The sequence below is a fragment of the Schistocerca piceifrons genome, chromosome 6, assembly GCF_021461385.2.
Source record: "Schistocerca piceifrons isolate TAMUIC-IGC-003096 chromosome 6, iqSchPice1.1, whole genome shotgun sequence".
Classification (NCBI taxonomy): Eukaryota; Metazoa; Arthropoda; class Insecta; order Orthoptera; family Acrididae; genus Schistocerca; species Schistocerca piceifrons.
In genome coordinates this window covers 382,499,462-382,525,915 of record NC_060143.1, presented here as the reverse complement: position 1 = coordinate 382,525,915, position 26,454 = coordinate 382,499,462, and the positions used below count along the sequence as shown (strand labels likewise).

The window sequence follows — 26,454 nt, the reverse complement described above, 5'->3', positions numbered from 1 at the left end:
ATTGGCAGCAGGCAGGAGGAGATGCTTGACCGGTGGGACCAGGACACAGCCATACTGATGGTGTGTACTGCTATAGTAGAGCAGATGTGTCAGGGATGATGTCAGCAGGCACTGAGGACCAGTACTCACAAAAGTGGACATAAATTGGAAAATTTGGTAGTCTTAGCCTCCCAGACATATGTTATCATTAGTGCACATTTTTACGTTACCAACTGTGGGTTAATATCCTTTAAAATTATTCTAGTGAGTAGCTATTTACAAATGACAACAACATATAGTAGAATATGTTAAATTTGAGAAGGTATTGTTTCACATACATTTCACACTAGTCCACTTTCTTCAAGTTATTTTTATAAATATTCTTCTCCGGAGCTCATTAATCATTCTAACTGTGTGCTGTAGTCTTGTCTCAGTATTGTGGGGCAGATGTTGTATATCCCAACAGTCTGCACATTGCAATCTTAGAGTCTGTTAATTGCCACACATCATTACTTGATTTTTTTGCCTGACAGTTAGCATACAAAAGTCAAGAAATAATATAAAATTCTTCTGGTACCAAGACTGTTCAAATATATCAAAAAAATTTCACAGAAGGTGAAAAAGCCAGCAGAAGATAAAGATCTGAAGAATCTGCTTTTCTTCAGCAGGCTATAATCTCATATTACAATATCTTTGTAAAAGTGATTCACAAGTCACTAAAAATACACCAGTATTGCTACCACTACTGCCACTACACTGTTGAAATAGTAGGATACTTATAATTAGGAAGGAGAGAGTTGGGAGTTGTTTGTTTTGGAAAATACTAAACAAAGTTAAATGGAGTTGTGATCCTTACTTAAGCTGATAATGTGATGAATGCTGTATGAATTTGAACTAAACTGCTACAGTATTTTAATTGTTTATCTCTTTTTTCCTCCTCCTATTATCACAGATTTTAGTAATGAATTGATTTATGGAATTCATAATCTCTCTCTCTCTCTCTCTCTCTCTCTCTCTCTCTCTCTCTCTCTCTCTCTCTCTCTCTCTCTCTCTCCCTCTTTCATATTTTAGAGAATTGTTTTACATGTTTTACTATAAAGTGTTACACAGAGCCTTTGTTTTTGTTTGGGGTTCAGTCTTTATCTGTTAGGCATGTGTTTTGTATTTCAGATGACTGTTTTACATATACATATGTTTTATTGGGAATGTTTAATTTTTTATCAATTTTAATGCCAGGTGCCTCGTAATATTTCTTTAAGATACTGGAGGTCCTGATTTGAACCACAAAAAGCTATATCATTGCTCTCTTCATGTATTACATTTCTAGTTTTGAGTCATAAATTTTTGTAGCTCCAATTGTTTTTGTAGTGAAACACACATAAAGTACTGGATTTCAGAGATAATACAGGAGATAACAATTTACAGTAACAATTTTTTGTTATTTCTTAAGTGTTCCTAGTGTAAACACTTTTTATTATATACGTTGTTTTAATTTTTGTTTTTAGTCATTACTCGTGACAATGCTTGCAACGTACCTCACTACTGGTCTCACAACAGGAATGGTATTCCTCCACTCTGGCAATAGAGGTGACAGTGCATTGGTTCATCTCAACTTCATGGCCACATCTCTTGTAATGGCATGTTGTTGCCAGTTACTGCCACCAGCAATTTTGTGTCAGTATATTTACATTTTAATTTTTCAGCAGGGAAAATAATGTTTAAAATCTGCATTAACCTTTCCAGTAAACAAAATAGCATGTTTTTCATCTGTGCAGTAAATTTTTCAATCAGTTTTTACATATGTATGTCTCTCCTTCTGTGCTAGACTTGTAATGGAAGTTACCTACTAGCTGTCTCTGAACCTCCAACTTCTGCACATTTGCTTAGCAATGCAGTAAATCAAACTTTATGTACACCAGAATGCAGCAGTTACGAAGATAGTAAAATAAGCACATTAACCAATTTGTGTTTCAGAACTCCCTGTTTTGCAGTATCTTTATCATTCAGTTACTGATCAATAAAATTTGATTTTAAGTCCTTACTTGAAGAAGAGACTGATGGTCTTCTCTTCTACACTCTGCTAAGACCATGGCATTTTCACATTTATTTCTTTAGTTTTTTATGCATGTTAGACAACTAAATAGTTTGACACAACAATAAGCATGTAAAAAAACATATACGCTACCAGTGAAAGTAAGCATGTTTACATTAACAGAAAATAGACAATGACAAACACCTTCAAGAAACAGTTCTACTTGAGTGAAGTTCTCTTTACATGATAAAGCAATTGTACTTTGCATATGATCAGACTATTTAGGCAACAGTTCCCATATCTTTTATAACTTCACATAGCTGCACTGCTATCATATGTCTGCTTAGCATCAGTAAGATATTAATCTGACGCAATTTTGTCATAGTATATATGACATAAAATATTACTCCATTTTTTTTAGAAGACCAGAAGTGTTGAGTCATTGATAGGCATACACAGAAAGAAAGGAAACTTGCTAGCTTTTAGAGTTATCATTTTTCGAGCCTGAGTAACACCCACCCACCCACACACATGCCTATGACCCTATATGGCGACAGCTCCTCTTGGCTCCTGCCCCCCCCCTCCCCACACTCTCTCTCTCTCTCTCTCTCTCTCTCTCTCCCCCCCCCCCTCTTCCCCTCCCCCCCCCTCTCTCTCCCTCTCCCCCTCTCTCCCCTCCCTCTCTCTCTCACTCTCTCTCTTGGTCTCTCTCTCTCTCTCTCTCTCTCTCCCCCTCTCCCCCCCACCCCATCCCTCCCTCTCTACCCACCCAACCCCACCCACCCAACACAGTCCCCACCACAACCAGTCCATCTGCGGAAATGCAGCACCAGCACTGTTTGTCCAGCTGCCACCACATAGGGGCATGTGTGTGTGTGTGTGTGTGTGTGTGTGTGTGTGTGTAGGTGTGCATGTGCATGTGTTTTGTTCTAGATCAATACAGAATTTCTCTGAAAGTTAGCAAGTTTCCATTCTTTTAGTGTACACCTATTGATAATTCAATGCTTCTGCTTTTGGTAAGTGGTCTCCTTTAATCCAAAAGTATTTACTGTTAAATCCTGGTTTTATCTAGGTCATCATTGTTAAGATCCATTGCAGGTGATGTGCCCTGTATTAAATGATGATTCCCAGGATGAATTTAAGAACACTTTATGCACTTACACTTTACAAATATGTTTAGCTCCAAGAACAACTGAAAGATCATTCATGATCACCTGGGAATTAAAGGAAACAAAATTCAGTGGCAGGATACCATTTCCAAGGAAAACATCTTCCTGACTGGCTGTAGAGCAGCATGCATGGTGGCTGCACTGTGTTGAGAGGCCTGAAGATGTGCAGAAATGCTGCTGTGTAGAGCCGAGTCTCCAGGCTGATCTCATAAAGTTCAGATTGATGTGCTAAGAGCAGAGCCAGCTTCTGGCTTTGAAATGAGTGAGCAATTTACTGCTGCTGGAGGCTGTGATTTGCCTTAAGTATCCAGAAGGCAGAAGTATATCCATGACCATCTGATGCATATATGGTACTTGTTTCCTTGATACTAGTGCTGCTGGTTGTCTGATTTGCATGCTGCTTGGAAGTATGGCTGCTGCCCCCCCCCCCCCCACCCCACCCCAACCCCAACCCCACCCCCCATATGGTGCCTGTAACAACCGGGGTATCAATAGACTGTTTGCATGCAGTATCATGCCCACAATACATAATGTCCAAGCAGTATTTGTAAGTAGTCTCTGGAGGAGACACCTGTGGGCCAAGGGTAAACAATCTGCAGGGTGAAGACACTGTGCTAGAAGCATAAGTTAGTCACTGTATGGCTCATATAGCACTCCCCTCCCTCTTGAGAATCTGATGAAACCCCTTGAGAATCTGATGAAACCAGCCCAATAATGGCCACTGATCCTGCTGTTGAGCTTTCTTGGGCAATGTGGGAGGTCACAGAAAGTAGGGAGTCAAATGTGACTGCAACCCGGTCCCTGGAATCCTGAAGCTGAGGTTGTGAAGTGGGTGCTGCAAAGAGAAAATCCAGGAGAATTAGAGAGTACCATACAATGTAATCAGGAGTGAGCTGTCCAATGGCCCATGAAGGTAGGCCCAATGACCTGATGTTGCCCCAATGTGAGACATGAAGCCACTAACAGTCATGGAGTGGTGGTCATGCAAGAAGATGGGGCTCAAACCAATGTGATGTCAAGAGTAGATGGTCCCAACAATATGAGTGGTATTGGCAGTTGCTGATAAACCTCTGAATACTGGTCACCAGCTGTGCAAGTGTAGAGAATAGGGAGGGAGCGAGGAGGGTTTGCATTAATCCATGTAAGTGTAGCATTGAAGGTGGAGAAATGGCATGGAAAAGGAAAAGACGAAAGGAGAGAAGAGATCAGTGTGTCAGAAAGATCAGCAATGAATGTGCAAGGGTAAGAGAAATAAGTGGCCGTTGAGAGGCCAGGAACCAGTGGGGAGGTCGTCAGTGTAATGGGCAATGGAGCACATACATTGAAGGGGCCCTGGGTTGGTGGGAAGGCTGTCATCACAGTGTGTGTTGAAGCCTGGGAACAAATGAATGGAGGGAGACCAACAGGCAGCGAAAGTCGTCACTGTGGCAGTGTGGCAAGAACATGGCCGGAGAGTGAGCAGAGCTGGTGGAATGGTCATTGCCACAGGGTGACCAGGGCTGGTGGAATTGTCACTGCCACAGGATGCAGAAGAGCACAAAGAGCACAAAAAGAATATGCATTGCAGAGAGGGCTAGGCAGTACTTTGAGGATCTGTGATGAGCACAAGTCAGTTGACACTCAGGGAGAGAAATCAGACCGTATTCAGAGTAAAGACACTTTGTCAAAATTTTAGCAGTAAATTGTCAAAGTATTCAAACCAAAGTTCTTGAATTTAATGCCCTCTGGGAAATTCGCTACTTTTGAACTATTTTTGGGACTGATAAGTGCCTGAAACCCAAAGTAGAAAGCTCTGAAATGTTTAGTTGGCCATGGAACGTATTTTGGAGAGACAGATTAGATGCTGTAGAAGAGGGAGTGTTCATTGTAGTCAGCAAAAGTATTGTCTCTCTTGAGGTCAATTTTGAGCATGACTGTGAAGTTATCTGATCATGTATAACAGGTCTAGGTGAAATGAAGTTGATTGCTGGATGTTTTTACTGTCAACCCAATTCAGCTGTGATAGTTTGTCATTCAAACAAATTCTATTCTCAGTGACATGGGAATAGTGACATCAGACAGTGTTAGCTGGAGGTGACTTTAAGATATCAATTACTGACTGGGATGTCTGTGGATGCATTACAGAAGGTACCAACCGGAAGGCTTGTGAAGTGCTGTCAAACAGATTTTCTGAAAACTGTCTTGGGCATCTAGTTAACAATGCACATATTTTTGAGACCTTGTAGCTACAAACAGGCCTGACCTCATTGAGGGCGTCAGTATAGTGAAAGGGATTAGTGATTTCAGTATGTTCTTAACAACAATGGTTATTGTAGGTAATAAATCCATCAAGAAGGCTAGGGGAGCGTTTTTGCTAGAAAGAGCACAAAAGCAGATGTTAGCATTTAGTTCCATTATGATGGACATAGAGGAATAATGTGCAAAATTTGAATGGAATGTATATCATGCACAGGAGAAGCATGTGCTGAGTAAGTGGATTAAGGACAGTAAGGACCCCAAGGAACCACCATGATTAATAACAAAATTTGTGAAATGTTGAGGAAGAAAAGACTGTTGTACTCTTAGTTCATAACAGAATGCACAAATGACAACAGGAAAAATTTAGTAGAGATTTGTGGATGGGTAGAAATACAAAAGCATGAAGCATACAACAACTACCACAGTCATACCTTAGTGGAAGATCTTGCTGAGAACTCAAGAAAATTCTAGTCTTATGTAAAATTTCTAAACAGGTAAAAGTCTTGTATCCAGTCAGTCATTGACCAGCCTGTTGTGGCAGTAGAGGATATCAAAAGGAAAGGCGAATTTTTAAAATTTTTGTTTAAGAAATCATACACACAGAAGAATTGTGTGAACATAGCATCATTTGACTGTCATACACCTTCCCTTATGGAGTATGATGGGTGCTGCAGGGTCTGTGGACTGGGGAAGGGGGATGGTGGACGTGGGACAGGGGGAAATTGTTCCTAGCGAGAACTCAAACAGTTTACAAATATGAAAAAGATCTGTATTTGCAGGTGCCAGAATTAATGACCTAAAATACCTGGAAAATTATCATTAAAATAACCTGAAAATGTTGATAAAATGACATAAAAACTATATAAAATATGTAATGTGAGTCATAAAATGTGCAAGAGTGATGAAAACTTTATGGGAACCCAAGTTTCTCCTAATGTGTAGTGTTCAAATAACTTACAGGAATGCAGCCAGGTGACATCTTCAACAACTGCTGATATTTCAACAGGTGTACATCCTGTCATTTTCTAAGCAAAACTGCAGAAAGGAAGTGCTGCACAAGAGGATTTAAACATCAGTATTTGGGGAATTTACCGAATGATAGTGCATGTGCACACACACACGAGTCTCTGTCTGGTGACAAACAGACCTGAACTATTTGAAACAGTTAACGCAGAACAGGGAATCAGCGATCATAAAGCAGTTACTGCAACGCTGATTTCAGCCATAATTAGAAATATTAAAAAAGGTAGGAAGATTTTTTTGTTTATCAAAAGTGACAAAAAGCAGATTACAGAGTACCTGATGGCTCAACACAAAAGTTTTGTCTCAAATACAGATAGTGTTGAGGATCAGTGGACAAAGTTCAAAACCATCGTACAATATGCGTTAAATGAGTATGTGCCAAGCAAGATCGTAAGAGATGGAAAAGAGCCACCATGGTACAACAACCGAGTTAGAAAACTGCTGCGGAAGCAAAGGGAATTTCACAGCAAACATAAACATAGCCAAAGCCTTGCAGACAAACAAAAATTATGCGAAGCGAAATGTAGTGTGAGGAGGGCTATGCGAGAAGCGTTCAATGAATTCAAAAGTAAAGTTCTATGTACTGACTTGGCAGAAAATCCTAAGAAATTTTGGTCTTATGTCAGAGCGGTAGGTGGATCAAAACAAAATGTCCAGACACTCTGTGACCAAAATGGTACTGAAACAGAGGATGACAGACTAAAGGCTGAAATACTAAATGTCTTTTTCCAAAGCTGTTTCACAGAGGAAGACTGCACTGTAGTTCCTTCTCTAGATTGTCGCACAGATGACAAAATGGTAGATATCGAAATAGATGACAGAGGGATAGAGAAACAGTTAAAATCGCTCAAAAGAGGAAAGGCCGCTGAACCTGATGGGATACCAGTTCGATTTTACACAGAGTACGTGAAGGAACTTGCCCCCCTTCTTGCAGCGGCGTACCGTAGGCCTCTAGAAGAGCGTAGCATTCCAAAGGATTGGAAAAGGGCACAGGTCATTCCCGTTTTCAAGAAGAGACGTCGAACAGATGTGCAGAACTATACACCTATATCTCTAATGTCAATCAGTTGTAGAATTTTGGAACACATATTATGTTTGAGTATAATGACTTTTCTGGAGACTAGAAATCTACTCTGTAGGAATCAGCATATGTTTCGAAAAAGACGATCGTGTGAAACCCAGCTCGCGCTATTCGTCTATGAGACTCAGAGGGCTTGACTTCTGCAAGGCATTCAATACAGTTCCCCACAGTCATTTAATGAACAAAGTAAGAGCATATGGACTATCAGACCAATTGTGTGATTGGATTGAAGAGTTCCTAGATAACAGAACGCAGCATGTCATTCTCAATGGAGAGAAGTCTTCCGAAGTAAGAGTGATTTCACGTGTGCTGCAGGGGAGTGTCATAGGACCGTTGCTATTCACAATATACATAAATGACCTTGTGGATGACAACGGAAGTTCACTGCGGCTTTTTGCAGATGATGCTGTGGTGTATCGAGAGATTGTAACAATGGAAAATTATACTGAAATGCAGGAGGATCTGCAGCTAACAGATGCATGGTGCAGGGAATGGCAATTCAATTTCAATGTAGACAAGTGTAATGTGCTGCAAATACATAGAAAGATAGATCCCTTATCATTTAGCTACAAAATAGCAGGTCAGCAACTGGAAGCAGTTAATTCCATAAATTATCTGGGAGTACGCATTAGGAGTGATTTAAAATGGAATGATCATATAAAGTTGATCGTCAGTAAAGCAGGTGCCAAACTGAGATTCATTGGAAGAATCCTAAGGAAATGCAATCTGAAAACAAAGGAAGTAGGTTACAGTACGCTTGTTCGCCCACTGCTTGAATACTGCTCAGCAGTGTGGGATCTGTACCAGATAGGGTTGATAGAAGAGATAGAGAAGATCCAACGGAGAGCAGTGCACTTCATTACAGGATCATTTAGTAATCACTCCCTCCTACGTACATCTCGCAAAGAGACCATGAGGATAAAATCAGAGAGATTAGAGCCCACACAGAAGCATACCGACAATCCTTCTTTCCACGAACAATACGAGACTGGAATAGAAGGGAGAACCGATAGAGGTACTCAGGGTACCCTCCGCCACACACTGTCAGGTGGCTTGCGGAGTATGGATGTAGATGTAGATGTAGATCTCTGTGTTGTTGAGGTCCACAGGATGCCCATGCCAAGACAATGTTACACAGTAGCAGATTTGCTCAGCTGTTGTAAGCATGTGTGATGCTTATGCTCAGTGCATAGGTCCTTCACTGTCCTGATGGTCTGACCAATATGACATACCACATCTGCAAGAAATATCATAGACATCTGCCTTATGCAAATGAAGGTAATCTTTTATGAAACCTAAAGGTATCAAACCTTAGATTATGGTTGGAAACCACATTTAACATCATATTTTTGAAAAATATGACCAGTCCTTTTACAAATCCTTTCTGTATAAGGTTATGTTTGGTGTTGAGTTAACAAACCTATTTCAACATGTATTGACTTCAACTTAATTTTTATTCAAAGACCAGTACTATGAGCATAAAGATGAAGTTGCAATGGGAAGCCTGTTGTTGTCAGTTCATTTATCAAAGAATTCAAGGCATTTGACTTGGAGACAGAGTCATGAAATCCTGCGTGTTTCTTGAGATATGTAGATGATACTTTTGTGATTTTGCAACACAGTGAGAATTTGAGTGGCAATTTAGAACACATTAATTCAATCAACCTGAATATTCATTTCATGACGGAGGTGGAGAAAGATGGCTGCCTCCCCTTCCTTGATGTGTTGGTTGGGAGGAAGGCCAATGGTGTATGTGGTCATCTGCCACTTGTGGAATGCCAACTGACACTGACTGGAATGCACGTGTTCATGACAGACAGACCCCATCCCAGGCCTCATATTTCCAGCATTAGCTGTCTAGAGACCTATTTACATATATTTTTGATCTACTTTATTTGAAAGTTAGCACAGGAACAGTGATAAAGAAGTTAAAAATTAATGGTATTTGCAGTTAGTTGGCATGTAGGTAAACTAATTACACCAACTGCTTCTAATTCACCAAAAGAAAGTGATGGATAACAATGTCAAGGTATCTAAGTTCTGAGTTAATTAATCAGGATTTTAAGTACTGTGCACATGTTATTTATATAACACTATAAAGATATTTATTTAAAAAAGTTGGCATAAACAGATACCTGCCTCTTGCAAAATAGATTTCTACACATAAAAAATATTTTGGTTACCTAAACTGGCCATAAGCCTCTAATACAAAGGATTACAAACATTAAAACCATATAAACCATATTCAAATACAAATCCATATAGCATAAAGAAAAACAAATTTCAATATCAAAAGTTTGTTCCTGTAAAATCAGAGCAAAACAATTTGACAATATAACATTTTTTCACGTTGCAGGAGGAAAGAATTCCTCATTTTCCAGTCACTTCACTGATTTCTGCTTACATAATTACAGTTGTCACTGTTCCACTTAGCTGAAGTTGGGTCCATGCGTTTTATAGGTCCAAATGGTCGCCCCCATATACTCCAGTTTCACCAGTGTCCTGGGAAGTAGTTATCATCTGTCATTGTACATGAGAAGCAAAAAAAAAAAAAAAAAAATTACTTTAGTATACAGATAATTACCACTTTAGTACACAGATAACTACTACAAGTAAACCCATAAGAAAATGTTTCATTTTTCAAAGATATAAACCATCAGAATGTTTTACTAATAAAAGGTAATATAAAAAGAATGGAATCTCTTCCATGTACTCCTGTACTTTAACTCGAATCACTGTCATACATCATTGAACTCAAAAGCCAGAAACCCAATCTAATATTTCAAATGACCAAACACACATTTTACAAAGGGGAGGTTGGGTTAATTGGACTGCACATCAATTAACAATACAAGAAGGAAAATTATTTTTTTCATATGATAAAATTGTTTTCTTAGGTTAGAAGTACTATTTGTATCTATGGGGCTACTGCAAGTTATCTAAATTTGCTGATATATACAAAAATGTAAAATCCAGTGGTAACCATAATGTTTCCTTGCATCTAATAAATTCTCCTAAAATTTTAATAACCAATAGTACACAATTTTGTTTCTTTGAGTTAACTTAAAGTATTTATTGCTTTATGATACTCCATGAAATATAAATTGTGCATGGAGCCATTTTCCTACTACTCTGAAGATTTTTGATAAAGTGAAGGTGGCGTTAAATGGTCCGATGAAGTTTGACATAAGATAGACAAGTTTGATTAACCCCAGAAAGTTGTTGTAGAATGAATATAATGAACAACTTCATGGGAACATCTGCTAGTGTCCCCAGAATTACCATATGGCAGCCTTGTAGGTGTTGCATAGCCTTTGGCCTTTACTTTCTCCAACATCTTGAAAGACTTTAGTGTCAATGGTACTGATTCTTTTAATTCAAACATATTTACTAACCAAGACTTTTGTCATCAAATGCTATGGACAGACTAATTCAGTAACAAACAGACAGTGACTCACTGGCAGAAGATGCAAGCAAACCTGCAGATGACAATGTGGAGAATATTGGACGTCAGACAAGATCGGCAACCAGAAATTACACATCCTAGCATGTTTAGCCATATTCTAATAATGGTGCAACTAAAACAAAAAGAGGTAGAAAGAAATGGGAATCAGTTGTCCTTACCAGTACACCAGTTTAAACAAGAGTTAGGTGCAGTGGCAAAAGACAGACGATCAAAGCAGTAGCCAAAAAGGCATACATTCAATGAAGTCAAATGACAGTACTGGAGTAGAGGAGCAGCAGCAACTCTCAAGATACTAATTATGTGCAGTACATTGATTCATCTAATACTGACTTGTACACAAGTGTTGATGAAATGGTGAAACACTGGAGAAGGGGACTATCATGTTCCCCAAGTCCTTGAAATGTACAGTGATGGTTGCAAGTACAGTGTTTTATTAGAGTTATTTCTACTACAGAATTTGAATCTTCAAAAGATGATGATACTTTTGTTGCTTTAAATTAAATAATAGGCAAACTATCCAACTCAGTACACAGTACAACCACTCATTATGGAAACAGGGTTTTGTTCTAGATTTACGTTACTAAATTCATAGTGCATTATTTGTTATTTCCACAATTTTTCCATTAATATATTTATAAACGTGTATTTAGCATTGTTACTGATGTTCTTCCAATACATTTTTGTTTTAGGGTCCTGCAATTCATTTATTTAACTGAGAGGTCAGGTGGAAACTGATAAATGGTTCAGTTAAACCAGCCACTGGGGTTACATGGTCTCAAAGTAGGATCAAAGTTCTTCTAGTTCTGTAAAAACTCTGAGATAATACAAAAATAAAAGTGCCTATAGTTTTGGTATGTGTTTCACTCCAGATTCATGAATAAAAGTTTTAAAAAGAACCATTCTTTAACTAAGACTTCAAGGGAAGAAAAAATAGGTCCAGCTTACCCTAACTTCCCCTGTTATAAGGAGAACAAAACCATGATCACTATACCATTACATTATTACTAGTTAAATTAAATTAAAGTAATGGAAGCTGTTTCAAATCAAATAATTACATTTTTCACTCAAACTGGGTTACTAACTTCTCTCAATCAGAAAATTATATTCTCATGAAATTTCCCAAAATGTAATAAAATTGTCCACCCTTGTCAGAATATTCATATTACTTTTGAATTACTGTTACTAGTCACTCAGCAGAAATATTTTTCCTTCAATGTATCATTACCCTAAGCCAATCATTATCTGGAACACAAATAGCACTTTCCAGCAGCATTTAAAACCAAATATGCAGCACAATGTATCCAATATTCTTCAAAAAATTATTCTTACAGTCAACTTTTTAGTTTCATTGTCATGATTTACATAAACAGTACTAAATGTCACCTAGCTCCAACAGATTTTCACTGTAACAAGAAATGCCTGTATACAGTTCACATTACATTACTCATACATGTCTGTTAATCACATTATATCCTTCCAATCCTAACCTTGTTAACCAGGGGATTGCATTCTCAGAAATTACCCATACTGCAAAGACAGGCTTGCTAATCATTAATACCCTATCTAACACACTTTTCATTATCTCTCATTACTACTTCATTATTTCATCATTGCATTATTATACCTCATTATTCCATTAGCTAAGAAATGAGCACCTGCATTACTCCTTACACACAAAAAATGACTCTACAGAACCACACTCTATGGTAATAGATCCTAGTATATGCAGACTTTATTCTTGTAACATAACAAACAAAATGTCAGTTACTAAGCTCATTACATCCCGGTATTCCATCAGTTTACTTGAAATTCTGAAGCCCAAAGGGCAAAACAGGTACAAACTTTGCTGTCTCAATCCACTGTACTGATTCCAGAAGTGCGAAGCAGACAGGCAGTGGGTGAGATGAAGAGGTGACACAAAAGCCTGAAGGCACTGGATTCAGAGGACATACTGGTGCTAGGCCTGACTCTGGATCAGCCCTGACACAACCGCAAGTGATACCAGCAACGTGTGTTGAATCTACCCTCTTGACATTATTTTGCTGCAGGCTGTGACCCCAGAAGCAGACATGCGGTATTAAATTCCAGAAAGTTCAAAGATGTACACACCGTGTGAAGTCATTACACACACAAGAACCCAACCTGGACAAAGAAGCAATGTGTCGCTTAAAGAGATGAGGGCATAGCAGAAAATACAGTGTTATCCTTGTCACTTCTGTTAGATCCTGTCATTTATCCCCATCACCAGTTGTTAAATCCTGGTTTGACCCAATCCGTCATTGTTAAGACATACTGTTGATGATGCATGCTGTATTGAATTATAATGCCCATGTTTAACTTAAGAAAAATTTATTCATGACACATTGTTCACAAAAAGTTTAGAATGAAAGATTGTTCATGATCACTTGAGAATAAAACATACAAAGCTCACTCTGAGAATATCATTTCTGAAGGAAGCCTGTTCCCTATCAGCTGTAGAGTGGCATCTATAGGGGCCACACACTGTGGAGTGGCGTGAAGCAGTGTGGAGATTGATGAGCTGAGAGTGTAGCTGGCTCATGGCCTAGAATCAAGTGAGAAATTGCATGTTGCTGCTGAAGGGTGCATATTGCCTTAAGTATTCAGCAGGTGGAAGCATGTCTGAAACTGTGTGATGTGTGCATGGTATTTGTTTCCTCAATAGCAGTGACACCAGTTTCTTGACAAGTGCACAGCTCGGTAAAGTGGCTGGTGCATCCTTGTGGCACCTGTAACTATCAGTGTATCAGCAGACTGTTTGTACACAGAATGCTTGTAATCCCTGCCCCCACCCCCGTTCCACTGTCCCTGCTGTTAAAAAAAAAAAAAAAAAAAAAAAGTGAGATATTATCAAGTTGGATATCTATCTAAACCTCTCCCTCAAGAAACCATACTAATTAAACTGTGCACAATGAAGTTAATAAATGCTAATTTTTTTATCAGTGGGTGAGGGTAATAGCATTATTTCCTTAGTTATGCGAAGAGGTGACTAGCTATCACATTAAATTCAAGTAAATGATAAATTCTTGAGTTTATCAGCACAATTTTACTTTTTTAAAAACTTAAATATTTAGTAAAAGTTACTCCAGATGCAACAACAATAATGATGAATAAAAAAGATGACATTGTTGTGACTTAAAACTTGAAAAGTTCATGAAGTGAAGCACATGTCAAATTCAGCTCTGTAACATATTAAATTTTAACTGATTCAAATCTGCAACTTGGCAGCATTGATTGCATTCATGCTTGGAATAAAAGAAAAGTTGTTGTCCTACTGTGCCAGCCTCAGTGACCAGGTAGCACCTAACTATGAAATTATTGAGAGTTATTAAATTCATCATTACCTATACCACTGGTGCTGCTTGTAAATCTTATCATTGGAATATGAATGTGCTGCCTGTGGGAGTTGCAGATAGCTCATTACATGCACCTGGTGTGCATGCACTGCTGTAAAGTTATTGGATGAGGCTGGAATGTGGAGTTTGCAAGGCAAAGTCTCTGCCAGAAGCAACCTGACTGAAGAGTAGTCCAACTGTGTGCAGAACCCAAAATGTTTCTACTGAATGTAAAATATGAAGTGTGTCTGCTGCAAATAGAGGCTTAAGAGTCCCCTTCTGAAGCAGAGCCTAAAGTCACTCTATTCAGACCATAAACCAAAGTGTTAGAAAAGTGTAGAGGGCATCAATTTTGCACATTTTTCCTGCAGTGATTGCCAACCAAAAAGTACAATTTTTGTCCTGAAAATGAAAAAATTAAGCAGATGCTAGTGTACTCCCACCACTGTAGAAAAATGTGGCTCTTCCAATCAAGTATACTGATACAACTCTTCCAATAAATTCCTTATATGTCATAATACTCAAGACAGACCATATATCTTAAATTTGGCGCTTTTGTACAGTGTTTACTAGTGTGATACATATAAAGAGAAAAAGAAGAAAGAAAAAATAATGTTGGCCAAAATGCTGAACAGGTGACTAAAGTGCTTGACTGTCAATTCCAGGGACTGTCCATGCAATTTGGAAAGCTTTTGAGATCAGTATATCACCTAAAATGTTTTCTGTGAAGAATGGCTCAAAAACTGGTTATGTTGTTTACAAAATCCTCTTTTCACCAGGGAAGTGTTCACAGATGCTGTTAGCATAAAATTGTTACAGTGTGTGCCTGGCTGATAATGTCCCCTGCCCCCAGGAAGCAAGTAGAACACAATGATCTGCTATCTTCAGCATCCATTCCCCCTTACCTTAGTCTGGCATGAGGAGCTGATGCTTTCCCTACCTTCTAAACCAGCAGGGGTTTGGATGGTTCTTCTATTGAACTTGGTTGCTTTGTGGTAGGCACACCATGCAAAAGTTGTCTTAGCCGATACCCAGTACATGCAATCAATAGTGGAGATGGAAGAAAAGGAAGAAGTAACATATATAATAACTGCTGTTATATTGAAATTGAATGTAACCAAATTCTCTCTGAATTTGATTTGATTTAATTGTAATTTAATTAATTTGCATATTAAACTGACTCTAACATGAATATAAAAATGTGGCAAGTTTACACAATGACATATTTCTGAATGAAAAGAGAACTACTGCTTTGACACTTTTCAGTGGGCCAAGGATAAGGAAGCCACAGGATGAAGACATTGTGCTGAAAACATGATGTGGTCACTCTGTGGCTGATCTATAACATTTACATTCTACCAGAACTTTCTTAAAACTTTTTTTTATTGAGGAGGTGCACTTCAGGAAGTTAGGTTCAAATGTGAAGAATGATTTTTTAAAACAATGAAAACTCAACACTGGAATATCAACAGCATAATGAAAATAGAGGCTGCTAAATGCATAAAGATGACACATTAAGTTGCAGACAGGCACAACAAAATGACACTTACAGATTAGCTTTCAGCCAAAGGCTTTGTCAGAATAGGAAACAAGCACACGTTCATTCACACAAGCAAGCACATCTCACATGCGCTTGGCCACCATCTCCATCAGCTTGGATCAGAATAGAATTTCCTTTATTTATATTCTTATTAATATGTAACTAATACATTATACCAATGAACAAACGACATCTATTTTATTCCTATCAGAAAGAAAATACAGTATATAAATCTGTTTAATTAGACTCATTAATTCAGGTACACAATATGTCCTGCAAATCCTAACATAAAGTGTAGTGTTCTGTAAAATATACAAGTTATGATTAGTAATAATTTACTGTCACTAATAATAATGGTAATTACTACTTTAGTTGGAGTCACAAATGATGGTCGAATTTATGCTTGTGCCGTGCACCTACATTACGTATGATCCAATAGCCAATGAGTGTTCAGTATATTCCAAGCACTCTGCTGTGAACACTGTAGCTAATGTGAGCATTAAAAGTGATCATACAGAGATGTTTAGGGAATTATGATTTCATTTGTTGTGATTCATCATTGCTAATTGTGGTGGTAAGTGATAATTTCTGCATAAGTAAGCAAGAGACACAATTTGCAGGATATATGCTTTCTTAAAGCGGAAAGCATGCTCATGTGCATAGGGAAACTGTCACTTGGAATCATCAACAATGCAATCTCTGGCCATGCCTCAACATGAACGAACCACCATTGTTCATAGAGCAGACTATAGCACAAAGAGAAAGCTGCTAGTTTACAAGAGGATATATTATTCTTCCTCCATTTATACTACTTAGATGCTGTTTGTATTGGCTACTTTATATTATTCATTTAATCCACTTTACTGATTTCAGAAATGCTGACAAAGATGAAAATCTGTTTCATGTGAACATAGTGTTAACTGGACTTTACATACCCAAGTTTAAACTTTCTTATAAAATGTAGAAAGGAAGTTTAAGAAGGTACAGTCTTGAATATCTTGGGATTTACCATTACCTTTCTAATGTATGTCAGCAACTGTTTACAGACTTTTATGCTGTAATTTAAACTTCATTTTGATCAAAATTATAAGAAACAAGAATGGACAGGAAGATAAATAACACAAAAAAAGTATGCACCACAAAAGAACTTTCAGAATGGGACAGAAATGGATAGTGGTATATATACAGACAAAGAAATGATTACCGTTTCAGAAAAATTGGATTTATTCAAAAGAAAGAGATTCACAAATTGAGTAACATAAGTCAGTAGCCCACTGTTTCATGTCTGGCCATCATACAAGCTGTTCTTTGACTTGGCATTGATTGACAGATTTGTTGGATCTCCTCCTGAGGGATATCATGCCAAATTCTGTCAAGTTGGCATGTTAGCTCACCAAAATCCTGTGTTGCTTGGAGAGCCCTGCCCATAATGCTCAAAATTCTATTGACTGAGGAGAGATCCAGTGATTTTGCTGGACAAGGTAGCATCTGACAAGCAAAATGACAAGCAGTAGAAACTCTTCCCACATGTGGTTGGGCATTATCTTCCTTAAATGTAATCCCATGATGGCTTGCCATAAAGGGGAACAAAACAGGGCATAGAATGTTGTCGATGTACCCCTGCACAGTAAGGATGCTGCAGATGACTACCAAATGGGTTCTTCTATGAAATGAAATGGCACCCCAATCACTCCTGGTTGTTGGGCCATATTGTGGGCAACAGTCAGGTTAGTGTCCCACTACTGTCAAGATCATACTCTGATATGTATTCACTGGTCATTGGGCCTCAAACAATGTGTCCGGTGAGGTCCCAGACAATGTTGGAATACCACCCTAACTATCTGCCATATGGCCCAACAGCCAGAAGTGATTGTCTGGGGTGCCCATTATTTCATAGCAGGACCCTTTGGCTGCTGTCTGCAGCATCCTTACAGCACACCAGCACGTCAATAATATTCTACCCCATTTTGTTACCCTTCACTGCAAGCCATCCTTGGATTACATTTCAGCAAGGTGATTCCCACCCACACACAATGAGAGATTCTACTGCTCGTCTTCATGCTTGCAAAATCCTATCTTGGCCAACAAGGGCGCTGGGTCTCTCCCTAATTGAGAACATTTCAAACATTATGGGCAAGGTCCCCAAACCAGCTTGAGATTTTGATCATCTAACTTCCTAACTGGATAGAATTTGTTGTACTAGGCCTCAGAAGGACATCCACCTGCTCTATCAACCAATGTCAACCTGACCAACTGCTTGAATACGCGTCAAAGGTGGACCAATGCATTGTTGACTTGCTCGATTTGTGAAGCTCTTTCTCTTGAATAGATGATCCAATTTTTCTGAAATTGTAATCAGTTGTTTGTCTCTACATCTACATCAAATCTACTGATTTCCATCCCATTAAAATAATTCATTTGTGGTGCTTCATTTTTTTTTCTCTTAGAGTGTATTTCTACTCCTAGTAATGTGCTTGAGATTTTCAGTTCATCTTAAATTCACTTTTATTATCAACCACAACATATAATTTGACTGTATATGCATTGGCACATAAGTGTAACAATCCCAAGATACCTAAAGAGGCTTTTATGGGATACTTTTTTGCCAACTTACATAGAACAAACAAACGAACACTGCCAAAATGGGCCTTCAATGCCCAATGGTACCGACCAACCACCGTGTTATCCTCAGTCCTTTGGTATCACCAGGTGCAGATACAGAGAGACACATGATCAGCACAATGCTCTCCTGGCCTTTGTTAGTTTTTGTGACTGGTGCCTCTACTTCTCAGTCAAGTAGCTCCTCAGTTGGCCTCAAAGGGGCTGAGTGTGGCACACTTGCCAACAGCACTTGGCAGTCTAGGGCAGTGAGTCATTCAAGTGCTAGACAAGCACAAGAGCTTTTAATTTTGGTGATCTGATGGGAACCAGTGTTACCACTTCTAACAACCCTACCACAACAAAGGTCAGCATTTAATAATGATTGTGGTGTTGCTCACGCTGCTAAATACTGCATTTTCAGGCAACAGCAGTCATATTATGTGGCAGGTGTCATTAGAGCACAGTTAATAAAGTCATTTCATGTAATAATCAAAAAACTAGTCACTCATCTTTTCATGTTTCCCACACTGGTCTCATTGTAAAATCATGGCTCAATCGTTGAAAATCTAGGTGGTTATGATTCCAAGCTCGGATGCAAAGAGGCCTAGGTTTTATTCTGCTATATTGAAAAGTTTTGTAGATGCGCTTCTCAAACCATTCTTGGAGATTAAACCTTTCAAAGATAGCACAATAGTGATGAAAAAAAAGAAAAATAATCAGCACTCCGAATTTAAGTTACACTTCCTTTTAATTGATTTTATTGCAGTATCACGTAACACACAAAACAACACTTCACAATACAAAACATACTTGAAAACATCTTCCTCACAATCACTGTTAAAGTTTACATTTTATAAGCTGATGACAATATTCGTCTTTCCAACATGACACACACGACTTGACTATCTCAACGTCTGACTCTCTAACAACTTAACAACTAACTAATAATCACTTACGCGCCCAAAAATCAGAGTTACAAGTATGTCAAAGATCATAGTGACAAAAGAAAGAATACACATAAGAATAATATCATTGCAATATAAACATATCGACATATCAAAAGTGAAATCAAATCTGAATGTTGTCTCAGAAATATGTTAAGTAGTTAACAGAAATACAGTAGAATATTACTGGTATCGAGAGGTTCAGGTGAGGTACCATAATGGTTATGTAATTCAAGTACCATTACACACTGCAGCAGGGGTGTTGGCGTCAAGTTACATAGAGTAAAAAAAAATAGCTCACATCTGATTACAATGTTGCCAGATTGCTTTCCTTACCCATGTCCTACCATATGTATGCATGAGATGAAATTTTATTCAAGACATTTTTGTATTGCTAATATGCAATAAATGCCATTATGACACCTGAGTATGCAAATTTTGGTTCACCCTGGTATAATAATATTACTTCAGGGTTCTGTAGAATAAATATTTTTGTGATCTTAGTTGCATTGCTGAAGAATGTTATGCCACAGGACAGAATGAAACAGAAGTATGTGAAGTATGATTGCAATTTCAAGATGACAGTTTTCCATTAATGCTTGGTTTACCTTTAATTTTCAGATCCTTTTGAGCTTAAACTTGTGAAGCGAGAATACCAAAACGGATGGTACTCATTGAATTCATATTTTGCTGCTGTCTTTATTTCGAAACTTATTTGTATGGTATGTATTGGCCAGTTAATTGTACTAACATTACAGTAGTCATTAGTTAGAAATTTTAACTGTTAAAAACATGTCTGTTAAAATTTCAGCATGCGTGGACATTGGTGTTTGTCCCACTCTCCTATTTACTCTCCAGCCAGCCTCTTGAATGGTACAGGTTCCTGATGTATTCTTTGCTGTTTTTCCTAGTTTCTATAGTTTCTGAGAGTTATGGTCTTCTAATAGGAACAGTATTCCGCCCACAAGTAAGTAAAATCTTCTTCTCAAATGTAGTATTGCAAATTTTTGCTTCATTTATATATTTTCATTATTTGCAGTTTTTCTCAAAAATGTACATTTTATATTAATGGGAATACCTAATTTTCAAAAAATCTAAACAACAATGTCTAGTTTCACACATACAGAGAATTAGGGAATTTCTGTAGGACAAATATGACAGTTTGAAAATAACTGTGAAGTTATGACTTTATGAGCAAATCAAATGTGAGGAAGTTTTATCTTGAAGAGTTGTACATAGGAAAATAAAAGGACGATATCGGTAACAAGAGGTGAGATACCAAGAAAATAGTAAACCTGGACAGTGCTGTGTGTACAAGAAAATCAATGATACTGAGGGTCAATAGAGAAGAATGGCCAATAGAAAGTAATTTGGAAATAAAAAAGAGAAAATAATTTATGAAACCAAATGTCATGTTGGAATGAGGTAAATGGGGGGGGGGGGGGGGGCAAAATATAAAAAAGGACAGAGAGAGGGGAAGAGGAGGAGGAGGAGGAGGAGGAGGTAAGCAGTGAGATGGAATGCAGGAAGGAGAAAATGGCAAAAGATACGGTAAAACAGAATGCTGTAAATGAAGTAAAATAAACAATAAATACATAAATATGAATATAATAGAAAGAAACATTCCACATGGGAAAAATATATTAAAAAACAAAGATGCTGTGACTTACCAAACTAGAAAGCACTGGTAGATAGACACAATAAAAAAAAACGCACAAACACACACACACAAATTTCAATCTATCGCAACCCACGGTTGCTTCATCAGGAAAGAGGGAAAGACAAAAGGATGTGGGTTTTAAGGGAGAGGGTAAGGAGTCATTCCAATCCTGGGAGTGGAAAGACTTACCTTAGGAGGGAAAAGGGACATGTATACACTCGCACACACACGCATATCCATCCGCACATATACAGACACAGGCCTGTCCCTTTTCCCCCCTAAGGTAAGTCTTTCCGCTCCCGGGATTGGAATGACTCCTTACCCTCTCCCTTATTGCGAAAGCTTGAAATTTGTGTGTGTGTGTTTTTTATTGTGTCTATCTACCAGCACTTTCTCATTTGGTAAGCCACAGCATCTTTGTTTTTTAATATAAATACATAACTAAATAAATAAGGAGAAGCATCAAGAATGAACATTTTTATGGGTTAAATTTTTAATTGTTTTCTTGTACTGCTCTCTAGATAATTTTAAAAGAGAAATTTAAAGTTTCAGAAAAAATCTCATTTTGTTAGTACATACTGCTTTCAATCATATTGCAATAATTACAGGATACTACAAACACTCTGCAATATAATGAAACATTTGCAATTTTGTACATGTTGGCTGGGGAAAACCACCCTGCAGAACTGTTCTGATAGTTATTTTATGAAGCAATTGTTTCTGGGGATCAAAATATAGACTGCTGGTTAGATGAAAATGAATTATGAGCATCATTATATTATTTCCACAACACACACTGACAAAGTCAGTTTCCAAAGGACAGAAAATATTGCCTGCCACATCAATTTAAATTTTAGATGCAATTTATTTCATAATTAGAATCTGCATCTATTAAATTGAATAACATGGTTTACTGCTGAAATTCTATTAACACTTTTATGCTGCACTAAGATACACATTTTTCCTCACATAAAATACTGAACAAAATTAAGTTTATAAAGTGACTGAAAAACTAAAATATTAGCAGCAGTGGTGCAAAATACATACTGTCTGACATTAAAAGTGAAGCATACAAAAGGAGGAGGAAACAAATTATAATTGACAGGTCGATAAGGTATGTGATGTTATTCCTGTGATTACAAATTTGAGTCAAATTTATGAAGAACTTTGTGTATGAACCCACTTATCAGTGTGATGTCACACTTACTCTGGGCTGGATACACATGCTGATTTGGTTGGGGAGGGTGTCAAAAAAGATATTGTATCCTTTCCTGAGGTAAGCTGGCCCACCACTACTGTAAGTGGTCCGCAGTAACCTGCATACTGGTACTGGGACAGAGTTGATGTCAAAGCTGTTCCTACATGTTGTATCAGAAAGAGATGTGGAGGTCTTACTGGTCAAAGGAGTTCCTCAACGTCTTGCAGACAGTCCATTGAGACACATACCCTGTGTGGATGAGTGTTGTCCTGTTGAATAATGGCATTACTATAATGTCATATGAGAGATAACACGTGAGGACACAGGATGTCCATTACATATGATTGTGCCATCTGAGTTCCCTGAAGTACTATCGGCCATGACCTGAAGTAATACCCAGTGTCTCTCAACAACGTTATGCCAAAAGTAACACCACTGTGCCTCTCCAAAACTTTGGAAGAATGTGACCTCCCACAAGTCATCACCAATGATGGTCAGTTGGGATAGTGCAGAACTGCCATTCATTGCTGAGTGCAACACTGTGCTATTCATCAGCAGAACATGAGTCCCAATCAAAGCACTACTCCAAATGCTGGTGTTTGTGTTGTAGTGTTAACTACAGCCTATGTATGAGATGGTATATCCTTAGTCTTTCTACTGATAGTCTGTAACCAATGGTACAGAATGACACATGATGCAGGGAGTCAGTTTATTGCTCTAGAATGGCAAGTACTGATTTGAAGGGATTACTTTGTGCTTGTTGGACAATAAAGTGATCATCCCTTGTGGTTGTCATACAAGTATATGTTCAACCAGAGCCTTAACAATGAGTAGGCCTGCAATTGTATTCCCATGCAGCCATTCAGGCTACTATCAGATTTGAATGGCCCCATTTATCTGCATATTACATGATTTGACCAATAGGTCAAATGGTGTCCCATATTGAGGCTCTCTTTAAACTGTGTCAGTTGCTGATAACATTGCCTTAAATGACTATGTGGCATCTCTGTGTCCTTCACAGTGATTAGGCAAGTTCTGATATTGTTCATGTCCATTATATATCCTACCAGGACTGATAACAACACTAAACATCAACAGGACTAATGCACTGTGGTGGATGTTCTACCTGGTACAGAAAATGGCAACTCCAATCATTTTACATATCCGCAGGTGAGGTGTACATGTATAAAGTTACATAGACAATCAAGCATGCCTTCTGGAAGGTTCACTGTTTTTTTTTTTTTTCAGGCAGTGTGTAATTATTGGAAAAAAATTTGAATGTCTACCCTACTATAGTCTTTGCTGAAAAACAGACAGAACCTGTTATGTGCTGAAGTGAAGACACTTCGTTGAGCTATAAAGGAAATTGGGTGAGCAGACCATTAATAACAATTTAAGAGACAGTTCAAAAACTGAGTTGTAGTAAAAGAAAAGTGTTACTGCTAGCAGTAATCATGGCACAGTTGTTGGCTAACAATTGCAGTAAAGATAAGGATTACATTTAGAAGATGCAACAGATCTACTGAAGAGAATGCCTGCACTAAGCTTGTCCATCCTCTTTTGACATACTGCTGCATCATGTAGGATCTGTCCTAGATAGGACTGATGGAGTACATCAAGAAAATTCAAGGAACTGCAGCACATTTTGTGTTATTGAGAAATAGAGGAGAGAGTGTCAAAGACATGATACAAGATTTGGGATGAACATCATTAAAACAAAGGTGTTTCTCATTGCTGTGGGATCTTTTCATGAAATTTCAATCACCGGTTTTCTCCTCCATATACAAAAATATTTTGTTGATGCTGAACTACAAAGGGAGAAATGAATATCATAATAAAATAAGGGAAATCAGAGCACCTACATAAAAATACAGGTGTCATTTTCTCTGCATGCTGTATGAGTGTGGAATAACAGAGAATAATTGTGAAGGTGGTTTGATGAACCATTTGCACGGCATTTGAGTGTGATTTACAGAGCAGCCATGTAGATGTAGGTGTAGATATAGAGGTGTAGGATTAGGGTACCAGGTCACAAGTGTAGTAAAACGTAGTGCTAACCTTGACTGAATAACACAATTTATTGAGGAAATGACTAAGGGTTTAAGTAAATGGGCCCATGTATTGACAGATTTTAAGAGCTAAAGAGCTCTCAACAGATTGGACAAGAATAGCATCAAAGATAATACATCAATAAAGAACATATTTTTTGGTGAATGCTTAATTAGCAATGAACACATTTATTCCATAGTGAATGGCCTCTATGGCCATGGTACACTACTAACCATACTAAATAACTTACCTGGTTACAATGAAGGGGTACCACGGAAAACAGTTGGAGTGGTATATGAACAGCTAATAGAGACTTTTAAAGCCAACCATATAGGAAGTGCATTGGAGGGAGCCAGATAATGTGACAGATATAATTTATTTATAGATGCATGCTATGTGCATCATGGAGGTTTGCAGAGTATAGATGTAGATGTTGATGCAGATGCATTTCCATCAATCTATGAAAACTGCTTTCCCATAAACCAATAAACTACGTTAACTAAGAAGCATCTGAAATTCTCTGGATTACAAAAAATGTTAAAATATCATGTGGAAGGAGAAGGGAATTGTAAGGAATAATTAGGAGAAACATAGTAGCAGGACTGATTTCAAACAACAAGAAATATTGTGCTATATAAAGAAGTGTGATTAAAATAAATGTATGGAATTAATAATACAGATAATAAAATTAAATTTATCTGGTCAGTAGTTAAGGAATGGGAGGACTTTTTTATTAAATAAAATAACAAATTATAGCAGTCAGGTAGCCAACATGTTTAATAATCACTTTGTATAATTTGCTCTTAAGACTGGAGTGGGCAGTTCAAGTTGTAAAACAACAGAGTAGGCCAACATGCAAGCAGCAGTATCAATACCACATATGTACAGGTAAATCACAATTAATTCATGCTCTGCCAAAGAAATTAACAAAATAATTAACTCCCTCAAAAGCAGAAACTCTCATGAACTTGATAATGTCTCAAGTAAATCACTAAAATCCTGTTCTGCACATGTATGAAATGTATTCAGTTGCATATGTATTACACAACTAATGCAAGCTATATTTTCAGATAGACTAAAATATACTATTGTGAGACCCCTTTGCAAGAAAGGTAGTGAAACAAACATTAATAATTTCCAACTAATCTCTCAACTTTTTTCAGTTATGTACACAAGACCTTAATGTACCACTTTCAAGGTAAGATACTTAGTCTCAATTTGGGTATAAAAAGGATCCTTCCACCAAGCATGCAACTTTCAGAATCTAAGAATTGGTTTTTACAAAATTTGAAAGTCAAAATAACTGTCAAATGCTATTTTCTCTAACTATTCAAAGGCATTTGTTTGTGCACTACACAGTATCCTCCTGCAGAAGCTCAATTATTTCAGCATAGAGATCATGCTGGTAACCTGGTTTCATCATATCTAAGTAAAAGAATGCAAATTGTCACATTAAGAACCCAGGGAGCATAAGAAGTAAAACATCATCTTCCAAATGGGGAATAATGGTTATAACGGTACTTTGCGGGCAGGCGTGTCAATTAGCATCATATTAATTAAAATCGGGGAAGAATTAAAACGGGGAAAGTAGTACAAAACTTTAATAACTGCACAGTATTATTAAGAAGCAATATAATGAAAAGTAATAAAAAGCAAAGTAGCAAAGACCAAGTGGGACAGAAAGATATAGGGATGCGTCTGTTTTTTAATACATATGAAAGAACATGTAACACATTATTGAGCTCTCTACCTTCAGTTATCGCGATCGGGCTGGTCAATAAAAAAGAGGTACTTGACTGTGAAATTCGTTGAGGAGATTATTTAAAGACTCTTCAAGCACGTTTAAAATACATTATGTGTGACGAAGTGATCAGAGACGTTTATTGTCGGGTGGAGTGAAAATGAATCCGACAACATAATTTGAACTTTGTGTTAGCTGGGAAAAATACTCTTGGGAAACTATTATGGTTGTGGAACCCATGAAGGTTGTGCACAATGGAAAGCTATAGTTTACATAATTCCGCATTTTATAAAATGGTGAAACGCATGTGCGCGGAACATTAATAGAATCTTATCCTTGAACGGTTGTGCGGGTAACTGATACAAACAACAAGCCAGCAT

At 37.7% G+C, this 26,454-nt stretch overlaps 1 protein-coding gene across 1 annotated transcript in view; it reads left to right on the top strand.

Annotated features, from left to right (window-relative positions):
- The window catches only part of LOC124802653 (ATP-binding cassette subfamily G member 4-like), a 404,387-nt gene that overhangs the window by 366,467 nt on the left and 11,466 nt on the right, over positions 1-26,454 (top strand). Inside the window, exons 9-11 of the mRNA XM_047263559.1 lie at positions 1,485-1,653; positions 20,048-20,148; positions 20,238-20,393. Coding sequence (XP_047119515.1) covers positions 1,485-1,653; positions 20,048-20,148; positions 20,238-20,393 — 426 coding nt within the window. The remainder of the gene's footprint in view (positions 1-1,484; positions 1,654-20,047; positions 20,149-20,237; positions 20,394-26,454) is intronic.